Source organism: Medicago truncatula, chromosome 8 (assembly GCF_003473485.1).
Source record: "Medicago truncatula cultivar Jemalong A17 chromosome 8, MtrunA17r5.0-ANR, whole genome shotgun sequence".
Taxonomy (NCBI): domain Eukaryota; kingdom Viridiplantae; phylum Streptophyta; class Magnoliopsida; order Fabales; family Fabaceae; genus Medicago; species Medicago truncatula.
Window position 1 is genome coordinate 5,315,872 of NC_053049.1, and position 20,755 is coordinate 5,336,626.

At 33.0% G+C, this 20,755-nt stretch overlaps 1 protein-coding gene and 1 long non-coding RNA gene across 2 annotated transcripts; one reads left to right on the plus strand and one right to left on the minus strand.

Moving 5' to 3' along the window:
- Window positions 1–108: 108 nt before the first annotated feature.
- Window positions 109–10,219, plus strand: LOC120577713 (uncharacterized). The gene is made up of 2 exons (XR_005643670.1): window positions 109–237; window positions 10,007–10,219. It is a non-coding gene; the product is annotated as an uncharacterized lncRNA (long non-coding RNA).
- LOC25500431 (ABC transporter C family member 8) lies at window positions 9,836–18,208 on the minus strand. The gene is made up of 12 exons (XM_013588844.3): window positions 18,107–18,208; window positions 15,617–17,583; window positions 15,079–15,399; window positions 14,894–14,980; window positions 14,206–14,808; window positions 13,946–14,110; window positions 13,412–13,706; window positions 12,500–12,714; window positions 12,045–12,350; window positions 11,865–11,928; window positions 11,447–11,686; window positions 9,836–10,094 (listed from the first exon to the last, which is right to left on the minus strand). Exons 1-12 carry the CDS (start codon window positions 18,129–18,131, stop codon window positions 9,985–9,987), a joined length of 4,398 nt encoding a protein of 1,465 aa, XP_013444298.1. The 5' UTR covers window positions 18,132–18,208; the 3' UTR covers window positions 9,836–9,984.
- Window positions 18,209–20,755: the final 2,547 nt, after the last annotated feature.

Sequence of the window (20,755 nt, forward strand, 5' to 3'; positions counted from 1 at the left end):
CTCCCAAGTGTGGACATGTCATCATTAAAGTCTCCTTTGTGCTGCCAACTACTCAACTTAATACTTCATATTAATGTTTAAACTTCTCAAAGCTTCAGCTGGCTCTCTATATATAGAGGCCACATGCATATAAATCTTGCCACCCTCATTCAATCCTTTTGTCTTGCCAGAATAAGCAGCATACTACCATGTCTTACCGTGAGTTTGAAACTCTACTTGTACTTCATTGTTTGAAAGGTGACATCCATTTCATTTAAGCATGTTGTTATTGAAGCATACCATTTCTGTCATAGCTACGACGAGGTTTTATGTTCTGGTGTATGTGTTGGTTTTTTTTCTACATTTGTTATGGCATATGAAAAGTGTGAGCCTATATGTTGACAATATTTTTTAAAGTAGGAAATTTCTTTATATTATTCACATATTTAGATCATATGATATTGATGATTGTTTGTTTCTTTGATGTATTTTCTTATACCTCACTTTGTTTACAACACTCTTTTTGCCGCTATTTAGACAAGTTTAATTGACCTTGCATGTTTTTATTATTTTTTAAAGTAGGAAATTTATTTAGATTGATTCACATATAAAGGTCATATGTTAATGCTCTCCATTAGTTTCTGTAGTTTTTTTGTTTATTGATGCACTTCCTTTACATTGCTCTTTTTTTGCCGTTGTTTAGAAAAAGTTTAATTGACGTGTTTTTTTTTAAGTAATAAATTTCTTTAGATCGATTCACATACTAAGGTCATATGATATTGTTGTTTGTTAGTTTCTGTGTTTTTATTGTTTATTGATGCACTTAATTTACAATGCTCTTTTTCCCGCTATTTAGAGAAGTTTAATTGACATTGCATGACTGATATAGCTTATTTTCAAGACAAGACCATATTAACTCCAAAGAATTCAATTGTCAAACAAATAAACGATTATATGTTGGATTTGATTCCAGGCGAAGCAAAAATGTATCTGAGTTATGATTCGTCGTTATCAACAAACCCGAATGGCGATGCAATTGATGTTGTCCACACTCCTTAATTTCTTAACACAATTAATACACCTGGTCTTCCAAATCACAAACTCGGGTTAAAGGTTGGTGTTCCAGTGATGTTATTAAGGAATATAGATCAAAGATCAGGATTATGCAATGGCACAAGACTAATCATAACTAGAATTGGTAAATTTATGCTTGAAGGAAAGGTCATATTTCGAAGCAATATATGCAAGAAATTTTTTTATACTAAGATTATCTCTTACTCCTTCTGATGTCATGATACCTTTCAAATTTCAACGGAGACAGTTTCCGATAGTTGTTTCTTTCGCAATGACTATTAACAAAAGTCAAGGACAGACTGTTGAGATATATTTGTCAATTCATGTGTTTTCACATGGTCGGTTATATGTTGCAATATCAAGAGTTACCTCCAGAGATGGATTGAAGATGCTTACAATGGATGAAAATGTTCAAGATGCCAATGTGACTTCAAATGTAGTATATCCAAAAGTATTTCGTAATGTAAGATAAGTTGTGCTAAAAATCAATGATTTTTGTACGATATTTTGATTTATTGAATTCCAATGGTAGCAACAAATTATATTACTGAAGTCACCATTATGCGACTAATATTTATCGTAATTGGAATTTTATAAATATTACTTACATTGATTCAGTTATAACCAATTGACTTATTAATATAGGAAGGGACTAATAATCGAAACTTTAAACGTGCATGTGTAAGCTGGTAGGACCCTTGCGGAGCACGGGTCGATGGTCTAGTGTTTATAGCACCGCATGGGTCATGAACTTTTGAGCATGAGTTTTAGATAAATAAATGAAAACACACCATATAGGGTATATTAGCAAAATTAGAGTTGTTGATAGCAGCATCTATACAATATTGTAGAGTTGGGCCTCTAAACTAACACTGACTTTGGCACTAAGTCCACGTGATTATCAAAAATTGCTCCCATAAAAAAGACTATTAATTTTCCCATCCTATGGCCTTCTCGCACGCCCTATGCAAATTATGAAAATGCCTTTCGGATTATAAAATGCAGAACATGAATGCGTATTCCGGAATATGAAATTTGGACAACTGCGAAGTATAAAAGGAACTTCACCCCCCATTTTTACAGTTTCACTTTCACCATTCACTCTCTCTACATTATCCCAAATTTCGAACCCCACAAATCTTGTCCAAATTTGGAGTTTTGTTGCTCAAAAGCACCGTATTTCAACCCTTGTCAAACATCATGGAAGGTAAGTTCGATTTCTGTACATTTGCATGCTTAATTTGGTCGTTTTTTTTTTTTTGGAATTCTGGTTGGATGCAATCCGGATTTGTGTTTCCGGACTAGATTGTTGATTTCCGGAATTCGAAATCCGGACAAACCCAAAACATTTTTTTGCTTCTGTTTTGTGTTGTTTGATTGTGATGTTTGATTACCCTAATTTGAATGTTACAGAAGGTTCAACATCTAATACTCGGTGCGTAAGGAAGGCAGGGCATGCTTCCCGTTGGAGAGCACGTAGGCAACAACTGGAGGATGAAGGTGGTGTTCCTCCGAGGCGTCGGGGTGCTAGAGGACGTCGTGCTGATGTCGAGCATCAGCCGGAGCAGCAAGAGTATATGGACTTGCAGCAAGAGCAGCCTGATGTGGGCTTGCAACATATGGACGAGCAGGAGCTTGAGGAGGAGTTGCAAGCTATGGACGAGGAGATGGAAGATGCCGAGCCACGACAAAGGCGAAAGAAGAAGGAGAAGGTGGTGGACCCTGAGCCACTAGATGACTATCCCGGTGGCCCACACGAGACTGACGTGCTTTGGAAGTACCATGTGCACGTGGCCAGGAAGGCGGGTGATGGCGAGGTATTTATCAATGTTAAACTCACTTTAAAAATATGTTGATATTTGTGAAACTGCGTGTTTATGTAATGTTAAATCTGTTTGTGAAGCCATGAGTTTAAACTCACTTTATTAATTTTAATTACTTTCATTGGCGTGGAAAATTAAAATGCATCAACAACGGAAAGAAGATAGAAGCGATGCATGATAATGACACCAGACCTATCATGGCTGCACGATGGTGGGAGAACAAATTACAGGGCACCGGCCTTGGTTGGCTCCAGGACACCAGCTACAACATGATTGACCATGGTCTGATTTGTGCCTTTGTGGAGAGGTGGTATGTAACGCCCTCTTTGAATTATTTGTTTATTTGATTATTTTATTGAGTTTAGAGTCTTTTTGAATAATTTATTTGATTTATGATGATGTGTGTTATTTTTGTGTTATAGGTTGGTGTTTTAGTAGCATATTATATTATAATATATATTATTTGGTGTAGAGATATTATATTAGGCTTAAATATGATATTAGTCCCTGTAATTTGGGTCGGTTTTGAATTTCGTCCCTGTAAAAAAAAACTTTGAATTACATCCCTGTAAACTTATTTTTGTTTGAAAAAGGTCCATAACCCCACATTTTTGATGATATGGCATGGTTTTTGCCACGTGGGAGTTGCTGACTGTGCAACTTATGCCACGTGGCGCTGACGTGGCATGCCACATAATATTAAATTTTTAAAAATAATTTATAAATTCTAAAAATTGTTTTTAAAATTTTAAAAAATTAAAATAATTTTCTGAAATTATTTTTATCATATAATTTTCAAATTTTTTTTTTTTTAAATTATAAAATCTGAAAAAAAATGAAATGATTTTTTTAATTTTTTTTTAAAATATGAAGAAAATTATATAATTTTCAAATTAAAAAAAATTAATGGTCGAAAATTTAATTTTAACAGTTTTTTTTCGATTTTTTTAAATGATTTTTGAATTTATTTTCATATTTTTTTAATTTAAAAAAATAATTTTCAAAACTTTAAAAATAATTTTAATTTTTTAATCACGTGGCAGAAGTTGCACAGTCAGCAACTGCCACGTGGCAAAACCCATGCCATATCATCAAAAATGTGGGGCCAGGGACCTTTTTCAAACAAAAAAAATTTTACAGGGATATTTTTCAATTTTTTTTTTTACAAGGACGAAAATCAAAACGGGCCCAAATTACAGGAACGAAAATGATATTTAAGCCATTATGTTATTTGTTAGTATAATATATATGTTATTTGATGTAGAAATATATTATATTATCTAGTGTAGAAATATATTTGTTATTTGATGTAGAAGTATGTTATATATATATATATGTATATATATATATATATATATATATATATATATTAAAATAGAATATTGAGACTTTGAGGGCTGATTTGGGAATTTAGAAGAGTTTAAGAGAATAAGTGGAGTTTAGAGAAAATAGGTAGGTTAAGGTTATAAAAAGAGAAAAGTGAGAAGTTAGAATAGTTTTTCACGTACAACCAGTTTTTGGAGAAAAAGGGAGAAAACCTAGAGAAGAGGAGGAACGAGAAGAGAACCTTGCAATCGATTTCTTAAGGTAAGGGTGAGACTAACATTCAATAATCTTGAGTCTATGATTCTGAAAATTGTATTTAACATGTTGTAGGTTTATTTTTGAGAATTTGAAAATTAGGGTTAAGAGTGATGATTGTGATGATTTTGAATGAAAGTGAAGTTGAATAATATAGGTTGCTTTTTCTGATTTTTCTTTTCATCTTTGCCCCGAATTTGAAATGAAATCTGGTATTGAGTGGTACAAAATTGGTCTTAGGTGTAAACACGAAAGTTGTAGGTATGGATGTTAGCTTTCTAATGTCGTTGGTCTGACGTCAAAACGATTTATAGAACTTGAGTTATGGTCAAATTACTGCATGTAGATCACAGTGAATTTTTATGAATTTCAACACAACTTTGTCCGAATTTGAAATGAAAGCTCGTACTGATTGGTACCTAACTGGTCTTAGGTGTAAATACGAAAGTTGTGGGTATGGATGTTAGCTTTCTAATGCCATTGGTCTGACGTCAAAACGATTTATAGAACTTGAGTTATGGTCAAATTACTGCACGTAGGTCACAATGATTTTTTATGAATTTCAGCACAACTTTGTCCGAATTTGAAATGGAAACTGGTATTGATTGGTACAAAATTGATCTTAGGTGTAAACATGAAAGTTGTAGGTATGGATGTTAGCTTTCTAATGCCGTTGGTTTGACTTCAAAAGAATTTATAGAACTTGAGTTATGGTCAAATTATTGCACGTAGGTCACAATAAATAATTGAATATGATTGATGAATTAGTATATGTATGTATATGTTTGTGAATACGATATTGTTCATGATTGATGAAGTGTTATATGAATGTATATGTTTATGAGTATGATGTTGTTTATGATTGATGAATTAGTATATGTATGTATATGTTGTGAATACGATATTGTTCATGATTGATGAAGTGTTATATGTATATATGATGTTTTAAGATGTTGATTATTATTTGATGTTGTTATATCTTGAGGTGTTTAAGTGTTGCCTATGTTGCTGTTGTTGGTTATGTGAAATATTCATATGCCTTATGTGGAGAATATATGATTTACTTTGATGATTAATGTGAGAATATTTATATATTGTGAAACATGTTGATATGAAGTTGTAATGGTTGTATTAGATGATTATTGTTGATGTTGACTTGCTGTAAATTATTTGATGGTGTTGCCTTGTCGATGTGATGTATTAATATCATTAAGATGCTAATGTTGGTTTAAGTTGTAAGATGTTGATCCAAATTATTGGAGTCATAAGAGATGTCTAAGTTGTTAAGTTGTTAAGATGTTGAGTCCATTGCATACTCATTTACGTTGGGTGAGGGCTTGATGCTCTGTAATGTATATTTATACATAATATGTGAAGGGAGAGGGCTTGATGCTCTGTGAGCCTATTTACGCTCAATATGTTGGGGGCTTGATGCCCTGGTTGGTACCACATGCATGATTAAGAAGTTGAAGTTGTGTGGTCGTTATCGTTAAGTTGTCATTTGTTAATGAGTTGTTAATAAAGAACTAAGTGAAGTATTAATATTTATTAATCGTTGTTGTTTAAGTTATTATGAGATGATAAATATGTGTTGTTATATTATGATGAGATGATGAATATGTTGTTGTTATATTATTATAAGATGATAAATATGTTGTTGTTATATTATGATTAAGTGATGATTATGTTGTGTTGTATATGATTATTATTATTAAGTGATGATTATGTTGTGTGGTCGAAGTTATTATGAGATGATGATTACGTTGTGTGTTAAAGATGATATTTATGATGTGATGATCTATGTTGGTTATGATTTGGTTATTATGTGCTATATGATGAAGTTTATAATGTGATGAATATGAAGTTAATGATAATTAGAAGTTGGTTGAGTTATTAAGAATCATTACATAAAGGATTATTATTACTAATAGATGAAGTTATTTATGTTGTTAAATATAATTAATGAATTATATGCTTGATATTATTGTTTTGTGAAATCTCACCCATTCTGTTTGAAAATGTTGCTCTTCGTATGAGTAACTTGCAGGTGATCGAGTTTAAGTTGCTGTTAGATTGCTGTCGTGAGTGGATTATCTCTCATGTGTGTCTTTAGGTGCTCTGATACGTAACGGGATGAGAACTTTGTTGCATGCTTTTCTATTCCTTACGTATTGCTTATGAATTTACATGATTAAGTTGTTAATTGAATTTTTATGAGATACTTTGATGAGGCCTTCGTGCCAAAATTATTTTTAGATGTTCGAATAAATTCCGCTGCGAAGTATTAAATATTATGTTATTGAATTTTGAAGGATAATTAGTTAATTATTCCGTTTATGATTTTAAGAAAAGAAGTGTGACAATTTGTTTATGTGAATTACTCTGATTAATTAAATGAAATTTTTACGTTGGGAAAACGGGGTGTTACATGGCACAAGGAGACTTCCAGCTTCCGTTTGGGGAAATGACAGTCACACTTGACAATGTGGCCTCTCTGCTGTATATCCCCATTGACGGCATGCTCCTGTCCCACGGGTCCATATCACGGGGCCAGGTAGTGGGATTGATGGAGACGTACTTGGGGTCTAGTACGTTTGATGCTCGTAAAGAGGTCAAAATGACCAAAGGTGCACATTGCCGATTTGGCTACTTGGAGGAGATCTTCAAGGAGCGTTTGAAGGAGTAGAGGGATTTGATGGCGGAGTATGGTGTGACTGAGGAGTTGGAGAGGTTACGGGACCAGGCTGTCCGCATATATTTGTTGTACTTGGTGGGGATCACAATCTTCACTGACAAGAGCTAGTGGGCTGTGGATGTTGTATACCTGAAGTACTTCAGAGACCTCGATCTTGTTTCTGGTTTTTCATGGGGAGCTGCGGCACTAGCTCACTTGTATAAGAAGCTCAACAATGCTGCACGTTGGAACTGCAGTCAGGTGGCAGGATACCTGACTTTGTTGCAAGTATAAATTAAAAACTATGTTTTATTTTTTACAATGTAAGTGTATATGGTTTGTATATTTATATGTGGTTGTCTTTGGTGCAGGCTTGAGTGTTTCATCATTTCCAAGGTATGGGAAGCAAGGATGTCTGGGAAAAGTATGTAGAGAATCAGTATCCACGCGCGATGCTTTTTTTACCATTGTCTGGTTTAGGAACAGTGGACAACTACAGAAACTATCTCCATGCGCTGGATTTGACGAGGGTTGTCATGACCCCATATGGAGTGCACCGTCAGGCACGTCAGTTTGAGCGGGTCAGCCTTTACTCTGGATGACTGAGATTCGGAGAGCGCATGGTGAGATATCTGCCGGAGAGTGTGCTTCGTCAGTTTGGGTGAGTTCAGACCATACCAAGACATCCGGTTGAGAGTGCAGCTGATGATGTTAATTTGGCGGAGATCACAAACCGCATTCGCCGTGCACTTGATTATGCGCTGACACCTCAGCAATTGGGAGAGCCTGTAGTTCATGGTGTGGAGGCAGAAAATGGATATATCGAATGGTTTTATCGACATTCCCATCCACGCATGATTCTTCATGACATGCCGCTACCTGTGCCGAGGCCACCAGAGCGTGAGATCCTTGATGCGCGGGCTGCTCAGAAGGATGGAGACCTTGCATACCTACAACTTAGCAGAAGGATGAGCCGCATCAGAGACCACATCTATGTTGTGATGAGAAGTGGTCTCGTGCCGAAAGGGACTGAGGAATAGCAGCATTTGGAGGATGCGTTGAAAGAGGTGCATGATGGAAAAGTTTACCGTCGCCGGGGAGCTACTAAGGGTGGCAGAGGTGCTGGGGTGTAGTTATTAGGGATTGATTGTATATTATTTACTTTTAATGTTTGAACATCTTGGATAATTTTTGGTGATCGAACATTTGGATAATTTTTAATGTTATGTAATCTTGGATAATTTTTAATTACGTTTGATTAATTTTATGTTTGCAAAATTATATTTTGTTGATGATTATAACTTCGATTTACTGTTAGAACATGTCAGCGGCATGATATGTCTGTTTGGAAGCAAGCAAAATGCGCCAAAACAGAGGCTCAACAAAAACAGACTGCTTCTGCCTCTGTACTGATGCATTCCTGATTATAAATTCCGGACAGATTTATGAGATTCCAGATTATATAATCCGGAACCATCATTCACTACCCCCTTTTGTTGACTTTCAACGGGTGATTTACACCTTTCGGATTTTATAATCCAAAAATTCTCGAAAGCGTTCAGATTATATAATCCGGATCCATTTATTCATAACTTACATCTTCATCCATCAGCATGATGAAGTGCCAAAATCCATAAAACTTTCCAGAATGTATATTCAGGAGTGGTTCCGGATTATATAATCCGGACCAAGGGTATTTTGGGAAAAAATAGGGCGCGCGGGGAAAGGCATAGGGTGGGAAAAGTAATGGTCCATAAAAAATTGCTCGCTCCCAATCAAACTTCCGAAAACACCATGCATGACTTAAGTCACGCTGCGTAAGTTAAGTTAGCAAACCCCATATATATATATATATATATATATATATATATATATATATATATATATATATATATATATCTGTGTGTGTGTTTGTGTTTCCCCTTCTTCGTGTTTTCGTCGCCCTATTGTGACGTGTTGTTTTTTCGTCGACGTTATTTTGATTACCGTATTGTTACAATGTTCGTTCAATTTAGATTAAAAAATTATCTTCGATTCACTACATATTAGTTCAATGACTTTGGCGTTTTCAATGTTAGAGATAGGAAGCCACCCATACTCCAATCACCTTAATATTGACATATTTGTAGGTTTTATCTAAGCACTGGCTTAAATGAATAACATATACAGCTTTGGCGTGGTCAGAAGAAGACAAATTGTACTACTCTGAGTTTAGTAGTGACATTCTTCAGAAGACGACAAACTGAGTTAGAGTCTTCAGCTTCTGACGTCACATTCAGATGTTTCATCCTTCAGAGTCTTTATTGTTTTAGATGCTTCATTCTTCATATGCTTCTGAGAGAAAAACATCTTCTGATCATAACGTTGACTTTCTAGTTGATCTTTCTTCAAATCTTGTTCCAAGTTTTATAAGCTTCTCTTTTGCTTCAGATGATTTCATATATGCTCAGAGTCTTATGTTTTAGAACTAAATCTTGACTTTGAGAGTCAGAATTTAATTTTATGGTTACGCATACTTGAACACACGTTAGCATATCCAATTGCTCCTTTATACATTGATATAATCAAGACTTCCGAGATATTGTTCAAAACTCATTTTGGTTCAACTCGTTTAGTAATTGATCAATTATGTTTTTCTTTTTTGAAATAATTGGTCAATTAGTTACAGGCGCGCAATATTCACCTATAAAATAATGATTATAAGAAAAGATGATTGCTAATTATTTTATTTATTTGTTTACTTTACATATGTCATTTTCAATAAAGAAAAAAAAAAACATAAAAGCAATACACACACACACTAGAATATGATAAACCAGAGAGAATATTTAGAAAGAGTTTTGATTATTTTTTTTATAAGGAGTTTCCCCTGCAGCTGGACCAGTATTCAGCTACAAGCTTGGAGAATGAAGAAGAATTGTCCTCCATCAGTTTTGAAGGTTCATCATATTCAACCAGTTTTCCTACAATCACAATGTATATACATGAATCAATCAAACAATTTTTATTGTTAAATTGTATCAACAAGCTAGGCTCTCCTCGAACCAAGCAAAATTTCAAGCATATAAAAATGTTATTTGTATTTAAATTAAATATATTTTTAGCCTATATAGAATACAAATTTATTACAGCAACTTTGGCCCTGCAATAAATGTATGAGTTTTTCTATTTACACCCCATATATTTTTGGTTATACCTAAATTTTCTTAAAAGTTTTTAAAAATATCAAAATTGCCCTTTTATATAAATTATCTTAATATCTTGATTTCATTCACTGTCACTATAAAATTCCACTCTCTTTCACCCTGAAACGATCAATCAAACCTGATGTTCAATCAATCTCTATTATGGAAGATTAAAGAGTGAATCAAAATATTTTTCATCCATACTCGATTGCGAATTTCTTCTTCTTTTTCAATAATGCTAGTTTCAATTTTCTTCTTGTTCAACTGTACTGTACAACAGTTTCAATTTTACATTGTTGAGGTTAACTTAAATTCAGTTTAAGTAGGTTCATGTAAACTTAGTTTACGTAACCTACTTAAACTTAGTTTTACATGACTTACTTAAACTGAGTTTAAGTATGTACCCTTAAACTCAGTTTACATGACTTACTTAAACTTAGTTTACATGTACATACTTAAATTGAGATTACGTAGAATCATTGAGCAAGGTTGAACTTTTAGATGTACACTTAAACTGAGTTTAAATATGTACACTTAAACTCATTTTACATAACCCACTTAAACTAAGTTTACATGACTTACTTAAATTGAGTTTAAGTATATACAGTTAAACTCAATTTACATGACCTACTTAAACTAAGTTTACATGACCTACTTAAACTAAAGAGGGGTTTTGGGGTGTAACCGAGAAAAAGGAAGAGGCTTTTTGAAACTTAAATTTTATGAAAGGGTAATTTTATCATTTTAAGGTGTAACCAGGATTAAACAGGATGTAATTAGAAAAACTATAAATATATAGGCTTTCAAACCCCAAATTGTATATTTGTAAGGCCTAAAAAAGTAGTATATAAATTGCAAACACTAAAATCAACATATTTCTAATTTTTCTTTTAAAAAATATTTTAAATTTGATAGAAATAAAAAAAACATATATAACTAAATGTTTCTAGCACTCTAGTTTTTGCCCACTTTTCTCTACTTTTTACTAACTTTATTTGAATGTGAGTTTATCATGATTATTACTTGGCACTTCCAATTTTTTGGTATTTAAAAATAAAGTTCTCAATAATAAAATAAAATTAAAACTATCCTTATTACTATTATTGTGCATAAAAGAAAAAACAGTTTACCATAAGAAAGAACCATGACCATATCACTGTCAATAACAGTTGGAACTCTATGAGCTACAGTTATAACTGTGCATTCTGCAAATTCTTGTCTAATTATTTTTTGTAGAATAGCATCTGTGGCAGAATCAATAGAGGCAGTAGCTTCATCCAAAACTAGAATTTTATTTCTTTTAAGAAGGACTCTTCCAAGGCAAAACAATTGTCTTTGGCCCATGCTCCAATTTTCCCCTTCATTACTCACTGTTGATATTAACCAAAATTTGCACATAAATAAACATATAGTATATAAGTATTTACATAAGAAAGTTTCAAATAGTTTTCTTCTTCTTGGCCATTGACCATTGTCAAAAGTTAATCATGTTAGCTATTATTAACAATAAACTAAGTGAATATTAGCAAATGAATGAAACTATATAACCTGATGAGTCCAAAAGATGTGGCAGTCCAGATAAAACCTCCTTGAGTTGACACATCTCTAAAACCTATACACAAATGAAAACCATTAATTTATTATGTTACTAGTACAATATGATAATATAAGGACTAAATAAATTAATCTAAAAGGATCAATATGATCAAGGATTTTCAATTATCAAACCTTCCATATCTCATCATCTGAGAATTGGTCTAGTGGATCCAAGTTGGTTCTAACACTACCCTTGAAAAGAATTGGTTCTTGAGGGATGATACTTAGCTTCATTCTTAAATCTTTAAGACCAATTGAGCATATGTTAAGTCCATCTATAAGTATTTCACCACTTGTAGGTTCCACCAAACGAAACAATGCACTTAAAAGTGTTGTTTTCCCACTCCCAGTTCTTCCCACAACTCCTACTCTGGTTCCTTCTTTGAAAGTACATGTGATTCCATTTAGTACTAATGGAGCATTTGGACGGTATCTAATCTGAAAAAATAACGATATGTATTGGTTCATCAAACTCTCCAAAAAGTACTAAGAATATATCAAAATTGTGATAATGTCTTGCATATTTAAGAACCAAAATTGTTGTTTACTTTAGTAAGAATGAAGTGACAAGCTAAGGAATTGTTTACCATCAAATCATGGAACTCTATCCTTCCCTTAGAAGGCCATGAAGATGGTGGCCTTCTATCCTCCAATAATTTTGGAGGCTCTTGTGGTATCTGCATGAATTGCTTGATTCTTTCCACAGAGATTATGAAGGTTGATATGCTACAAGACCATGTAGTATAATACATTTGGGATCTTGTTAATGACAAAGCATAAGAGAGTGAAAGTCCCACAAGGCCTAAATGCAGCAGAAAAAACAAATAGTAAACATGTTAAGATTTTATAAAACCTGCCATAAATCCGCATATTGGGAAAAATCCAAATCACACGCCGAATAAAAAACATGTCTAAATGAAATTTTAAAGACTAGGTCAAACCTCATCTAACGAGTTGGTTTTGCGAGATTAAATTAGGCTCGAAATTTAAGATAGTATTGAAGTTTATCTTAGTTCGTTAGTGAGCTACATGTATTACCCATGCATAGGTCCAATGGTCTGAGATGTGAGAGGTGTATTGGAAAAAATCGAAGTTCTACGTTGACTAGAGATAAGTTCTAAACTTAATCAAGACCTGTTTGGATTGACTTATTTGAGTATATCTACTAACACAAGAACTTGTGAAACTATTTGGAAGAGATTGTGGTAACAACTTATGACAAACATGTTCTCAAGTTGTTTTCAACTTATTTTTACAGAAGCACTCTATGATAGCTTATGAAAAATAGCTTATAGCATATATGAAAACAATGTGACTTTATTTTTTTTGTTATAGAAATAACTTCTACACAGTTTAATGATAAACATTTATGCTATACGCGTTTATTTAAGCTGTTTATACAAATAGTGCGTTAGACCAAAATGTAGAGTTTGGGCCTAAAACCAAAGACCATAAATGGTCACAAAATGTAGAATAATATATCATGGTTTTAATGTTACCTGGAATAATTGATCCCATGGGAAGAAACACAAATAGACAAGCTGCTGTAAAAAGGATAAAATTTTGAAGTATATCCATCCTTGATTGTAACCACTCCAAAGCAGCATTGGTATGCAAGAATAGTGCAGCATCTGTGTCAACTAGATGTTGGAAATTTTTGAAGAATCTGTCCATCATCTTAAAGGCTCTCACTGTGACCACTCCTGCTGATGTCTCAGTTGTATAACTCACAACTGGTGCTTTTGTTGTTCCATTAATTCTTACTAGCTCCCTTGCAGAGGCTTGATAGTATTCCTTTTAGACAAGAAAGAAGGAACAGATGAATTGTTAATTATTGTCACATAAACTGATATTATTTTATATATATAACCATGTTATAGATACAAAGTATCCACCGCCGTTTAACAGTGGCTAATCTTCGTTTGGGAACCTGTTGGACAAAAACGGTGGATTATCACCTCCCAACTAAGTTTTCTCTATACGCAATAGTCATGATCGAACTCTTGACCACTTAGACTAGAAATTGCACCAACCTTTATATAGTATCCTGTAACTGCAGCTAGAATGGAAACTATAACAACTTGCCATGTAACCGAGCTCATGATCAAGATTCCTGTTATAAGAAGAACTGCACTTTGTGCTACATAGACTGTTGCAAAAGGCAGATCAAAATCCAAAGTATTGAAATCTGATGACGCCTGTAAATTGTAATTATATTTTAGTGTTTGAAATTCATATACAATTTGAGTTCCCTAGTCTAATCTAGCAGACATATATGAACAATACAACTTACTCTAGTCAAAATTCTTCCAACAGGTGTTGAATCAAAGAATGACATGGGAGCATTGAAAATGGAAGAAGTGAAACCTGAGAAAAATTCTTTAGAAGCCTTTAGTCCAAGATGGGCTACCAATACAGACCTCAAGTAAGCAAAAATAGCACTAAGAATTGACATTGCAGTGTAAACTCCAACCATCCAGCCTTTAGTGATGCTTGGAAATTCACTTGATAGAGCAATCCAATAAGATGCACCAGCTGAAAAAGCAGCAAAACCTAACAATGCTATTAAGCTTAAAAACTGAAGAAGCATTCCCTTGGAGATTATAATGTAATCCAAGTACAGTTCCCATCCAGAACTTCCAATTTCTATATATTCTTCTTGAGTAAGTTGTTGCCCGCCGATACTTGTCTCACATATTTCATCATTGTTGTTTTTCTTAGTAGCAGGATCACTAACTCTTTCTATTTCTTGACTTTTTCCTTTGTTTTGACTACTTGTAGTACCTATTACAGATATTGCATCTCTATGAGCATTCATAAGTTGTTCAAAGGTTGTTCCAGATGTCGACAATTCCTCATGGCTTCCTGCTTGATTAATAACTCCACCCTCCATAACCTATAAAAAGCAAAGTTATATATGTTTTCTTATTTATTTAAATAAATAAAAAATGCTATTTATCAACATATTCAGAAAATGTTACCAGAATTTTATCAACTTCTGTCAGAAACTCTACTTGATGTGTCACTAGGATGACTGTTTTCTCTTTGAGAGCACTCATGACACAATCCTGAAATCCAAATTTTAAGTTAAAATTATATAGAATGCAGCAACAAAAAAAAAGTGCATTTTACGAAAACATCAAGTCTTTCAAGTTATTGTTCTTACATGAAATAGAATTGCAGCAGTATGTGCATCTACTGCACTAAAAGGGTCATCAAGAAGATATACATCAGCATCATTGTAGACTGCTCTAGCTAGTTGAATTCTTTGCTTTTGCCCTCCACTCAAGTTAAGTCCTCTCTGTCCTATTTCTGTAAGATCACCATGGCTAAAACCATCTATATCCTTGTCCAAAGCACATGCTTTTATTGCATTCTCATATCTGTTCCTTTCCATTAATTTTCCAAAGAGTATGTTATCACGAATTGTTCCACTTTGTATCCATGATGTTTGAGAAACATAGGCTACCTCACCATGCAAATTAAGCTGCATTTAGCGACATTATAATTAAGATAACAACATTGTTGATACATATAATTAATCAAATAAAAGTACTGCATCAAGACATTATTCTCTCTCGTTCGTTTTTAGTTGTCGTTTTAAGTTTATTTACATGTATCAACAAATAAATGTAACACAACTTTTATACAAAATCGATGGTTAAAAAGGAATGGAGAGAGTGATTTTTTTGGTTCATACTCACAGTTCCACAAACTTTAGGCATTTCTCCAAGGATAGCATGAAGCAAAGAAGACTTGCCAGCCCCAACTGGTCCACAAACTGCAACTTTTTCACCATGTTTGATGCCGAAATTAATTTGTCTCAAAGTAGGTGTAACTGATCCCTCATCCCAACTGAAATCAGCTTCCTCTATCTCAATGCATTTACCTGATTTTGAAACATAAATGCTCTTCTTTTGGTAGGAAGTATTTATCTCATCATCAAACAGAAAAATGTTAAGCCTATCAAATGAGACTTTAACTTGAATAATAACAGAAACAGCTTCGGGTATAAACCTCACAGGTTCTGCCACACTTCTCAATATAGCAAGAACAGTGAAGATAGTTGCAGCATTTAATGGAGCAGTACCAAAGAGAGAGCATGCTATTAAAACAACAGCACCAATAATTGGTGGAGAAACGTAAAGAAAAGATCCTAAAGCCTTAGTGAACTGTGTCTGAGCCAACCATTTGAACTCGACATCGCGAATCGACTCTATCATGTTCATAAACTTATCCTCCCAACCTTGTAGTTTAATAACTTTGATATTGTTAAGAATCTCTGAAGTTAACCTGAGTCTTTGATCCTGTGAAATCAACACCTGTGACTTGCAACTTTTTATCTTCTTTGCATATGGAATATTGAAAAAGACTCCAAATATGACAAGAAGAATCAATCCAGGAATTGCACTAAGACCAACAATCCAAAAAAGTACACAAATAGATAACAAAAGTTGCAACACAAAACTCCATCCTGAATGAAACCAGTACAAAAACTCTCCCATTCTGTATGCATCAACAGCTATGAAATTCACGATTTCACCATTTGAGTGCCTTTTCCTTCCAAAACTCGAAAGGTTCAATAGCTTTTCATACACTGCAACCATTAAAGAGGATCTCATTCTCATTCCTGCCCTCCTTGATTCAAAGTACCACTGTCTTTCAGTTACTGACTCAACTAATTTGACCAACACAAGGCACCCTAATAAAGTAACACCTTCATAAAAATACTCTTCTTCGTCGCATTCGCAGCTCGCGTGGTTTACAAAAGCATATACGAATAAAGGAGAAACAGCTGCACAGATAGTCCTAACTAATGTACATATTGCTATATAAATATTCTCTTTCAAAAAAGCTCTTGACATTGCCAAAATAAGAAAATTCTTTGGAATGTTTGTGCTACTTCTCCTTAACAAGGAATCCCTTGTGCCAACAAACTTTTGGTAACAATTGTTAGCTTTGTCTTCATTAGGCAAAGAAGGAATGTCTGTAAGAACTAATGGTTTTGTATAACCTAAAGAGAGTAAAGGATCAAGCCAAGAAAATGTTAATTTGCTTATGAAATTGGAATGGCTTAATCCTGGTTGCTGTTGGACTATTGGTTCCTTTTCAGTTTCACATAACAATGGTTCTTCAAACATTGTGCTCTTTTGTGAATGTTTTGAAGTGAAGTAACTATAGTTTCTGAAAGCACAATAAAGAAGAAGGAAACTTACAAGCCAAGGAATCAAATCAAACACAGGAATACTATGAACTGTCTTAAGAACTTGAATGTTCAATATGGAAAGTAATGCACAAAAACAGATCCACCAAACAGAACTTAGACACAAGATCCATTTACTCTTTTGAATAAGTAATGAAACAGCAAAAGAGCTCCAAATTAGTCCTCTAATTACCCAACTTAGGTTATCTATTTTTCCATCTTGATCTATGAAATTGTACAAAACATTGCCTAGATACATGATGCAAGTAAGAAAACAACAGATTGATGCAACCACCATAACGCGATCCTTTCGATTGTTGTCGGGTGAATGTTGTTTTCTAATTAAAGTAATCAGCATAAATAGGTAGAAAACACAGGAAAAGATAATGTTCACTCCATCTATTATGCATCTTTGAACACAAAAAGAAGACAAGTTTACTTCTCCTCCACAAATCCATGAAAGTGCACCTGTATCAAAATCACAAATTTTCATGAAATATATTGATTTAAAAACAACTTCTAGGAAAGAAAATTATAGTTACTTCTGATAGAACAGAAGCCTGTTCAGAAGAGTAAAGAAATAATAAATGCAAACAATAAACAGTTAAACACACAATGTTTGGTAACGAAGTTCGGCCAATTTTGCCTACTTCTCTGACTACAAAGCAGCTGTAGTTCCTTTGTATTATCGGTGAAAAATTAAAGTTATAGTGTACAACTTACATTAATAGTAAGCCATACTCAACAATAACTATAGGCCATACTCAACAACTTCAAAATCAATAACTATGAGCCATACAAAAAAAAGGTCAACCTGAAAGCTATATTAGCAAGAAATCCTTCATTTGTTGCATTATATTTATATTGTTGTGACATATTTTTCATGCCATAAAAATGAAATAGGATCAAGTATCATGCTCAAGCATAAGATCAATGTTATAATCTAGTATATTATAAAATAAAGTAGAGGAAAAAAGGAAAACAAGTATACCTTGTGAGCTCCAAGAGTATGGCATTGCTTGGAAACAAGCTGCAATGATTCATTTTTGGTGTAGAGAAGGCTATTTATGTTATGTAAGCGCGGGCCCTATGGACCATTAACAGCTTTGATGATACATGCAGATGCAGGGGACTTTATTTCTTATAAAAATGAAGGGGACTTTATGTCTTATATTTGACTCAATCAAATTATATTATATTGATTTGAGTTGGGTCAAAATCTTTATTCTTTACGTCAAACCCGAATAAACAACTCAAATCAATTATAGTACTAGGCAATTATGTTATTTTTCATGAAAAAAAAATCTTTAATTATGGTACTAAGTGGGTCGATTTAATCATTAGTTTTAAAAAAAAATCTCCAAAAAATATAATTAAATAACATTATTTTTCATGAAAATTTAAGTCTTTTTTTTTTTGTCTCTATAATATTTATTTTTCATTATTTTGTTGGTTGTCATTGGTATTTGCTCCACGTATTATTTTATTGGTTTTGAACAAGTAGTCGAATTCACAACAAGTGGCATCCATCGTGGGGCAACGGAACACATTTTTCAAGTGATCATCATGGTTACTAAATTTGACATCGATAAAGTTTCCAAATACAACATTTTTCAGGTTGTGAAAAGTGAATATGGAAGCAATTTTGATCACCACAGAGCCCTCAATCCAAAACGTCTTTTGAATTTCCTCTTTGATGGTGTTGACTCTCACTCAAGAATCTCATAAAAAGCACTCAACACAAGTGTCATGGATTTATCTTTTTGTTCCCTCTCCTTACGTCTCATTCTTGTCTTCCAAAAGACACCAACCATTAGGGTTATATTTTCGCATAATCCCCTTTTTTGGTACTATGAGATTCTTAATCATAGAACCTCACCCAATAGCTCTCAACACTAAAATCCTAGTTTTTTCATGTTGCATCTATCTAAGGTTCAATTTTGTGAGTTGCCACAAATGTTATTATGATAAAACCACTAGTTATAGGTAAAAGCACATGTGATTCGAATCATATTCACATAAACAGAAAACCAGAATGACAAAAAAATTGTCATGATCGAAATCACTCTCGGTTTTGATTCAAATCACAACCACCATAAACTCCAAATTGTTGATTTTAAGGCACAATCATTTACACATACGTTTACATTTGGACATCAGCATTATATATTCGGATGCGTGGGTATTCTTATCACTTTGATTTAGTCACATTGGCATAACCAATAGTCTCATTCAAATATTAAAATAACCCGAATATAATCAAATTGATTATGAGTTCACAGCCTTAATTTCAAAGTCAAATACTCCATTCTGTCCATATACACATATAAATTACAAAAGTTAAAAGTACGTTAGCGAATAGTTAATTTGTACCAAAAAAAAAAAAAAGAAATAGTTAATTGAATATTAGTTATAAACACTCCGTCCGGCAATATTTCAGAAGTTACGTGCATGGTTAATAAATTGGCACGCTTTCCTCGTGCAGACAACTCACACACACACCAAACGTTGGCCCCTTTACTAACTAAAAAAATAATAGTTGTAGTTGTATTGTTATTCTCTCTCTAGTTTTTTGCAATACTTTTCGCATGGTTCTTGACTAAATTCACCATAATTTTCTTAAATCCATCATTTTTTTTAAAGTTTATTATAATTAAAAAATATGTATTTTTAATTAAGAATCATACGAAAAACACCTACGAAATTGTATCTAAGTTTTCTCTATTTTTTTTTTACCAATAAAAAAAGAGAAAAATTAAATTGTCACTGAAATTGTCTGTTCAAATATTACTACTTTTGCTAAAAAGATAAATTTAGGGATACCCTTACTAAATATGGCATGTCCCTTTCCTCGTGCAAATAAAACTTTAGACAATTTTGTCTCACTTTCCCTTCAAAAAAAAATCTTACTTTGGTTTATGACTTTTTCATTTGACTCATTTTAATTGTTCTTTTTGCATTTTTTTTCAGTTTCAAAGTAATTATAACTTTAAAATACCAATACATGATTTTTTTATTAATATATCTTTTTTATTGAATTTCATCCAACTTAATTATTCCATTAACTACAATTAATAAAGTACATTAGTAAATGATATTAATTTTATCATTAAAATCAACACAACTAATCATTTCCTAAAAAGTCATGCACAACCTTAAAACGACTATTTTTTAATAAAAAAAAAACTTAAAACGACTATTAAAATGAGACATAAAAAGTACTTTCTTCGGTCCTTATTATAAGCAACAATTGACTTTTTAGATTCATTGGATAATTAACGCATCTCGTTATAAATATGGATTAGATACATCACTTATACAATAAATCTAAAAAGTTAACTGTTGCTTATAATAAAGACGGGAGGAGTACCATTTTTTCTCGAGAAAATTGTATATAATTTACCTCTTGTACCAAAACCAAGGGATGAAAATAGTATAAATACTTTCAAGCTCCTACTAGACTCAAAAATCATAATTACGGTCGATTACAAAAATACCAAGATATCTTGTTTAAACACAATAAAAAATTTGCTCCAAAAAACACATTAAAAAATCATATTATTATGATGACTTAAAATCAATGGAGTGGAACGAAATAGAATGAAAAAAAATTCATTATATTGCTTGGATAATTTGCGAT

What these genes read in the sequence shown, in the direction of transcription:
- LOC25500431 (XM_013588844.3), bottom strand. Translation starts at nt 18,131, where the DNA reads ATGCCATACTCTTGGAGCTCACAAG. An exon ending in CATGGGATCAATTATTCCAG is followed by an intron (nt 12,715 to 13,411) that starts GTAACATTAAAA and finishes TGCTGCATTTAG; the next exon opens with GCCTTGTGGGACTTTCACTC. An exon ending in TAGAGTTCCATGATTTGATG is followed by an intron (nt 12,351 to 12,499) that starts GTAAACAATTCC and finishes TTATTTTTTCAG; the next exon opens with ATTAGATACCGTCCAAATGC.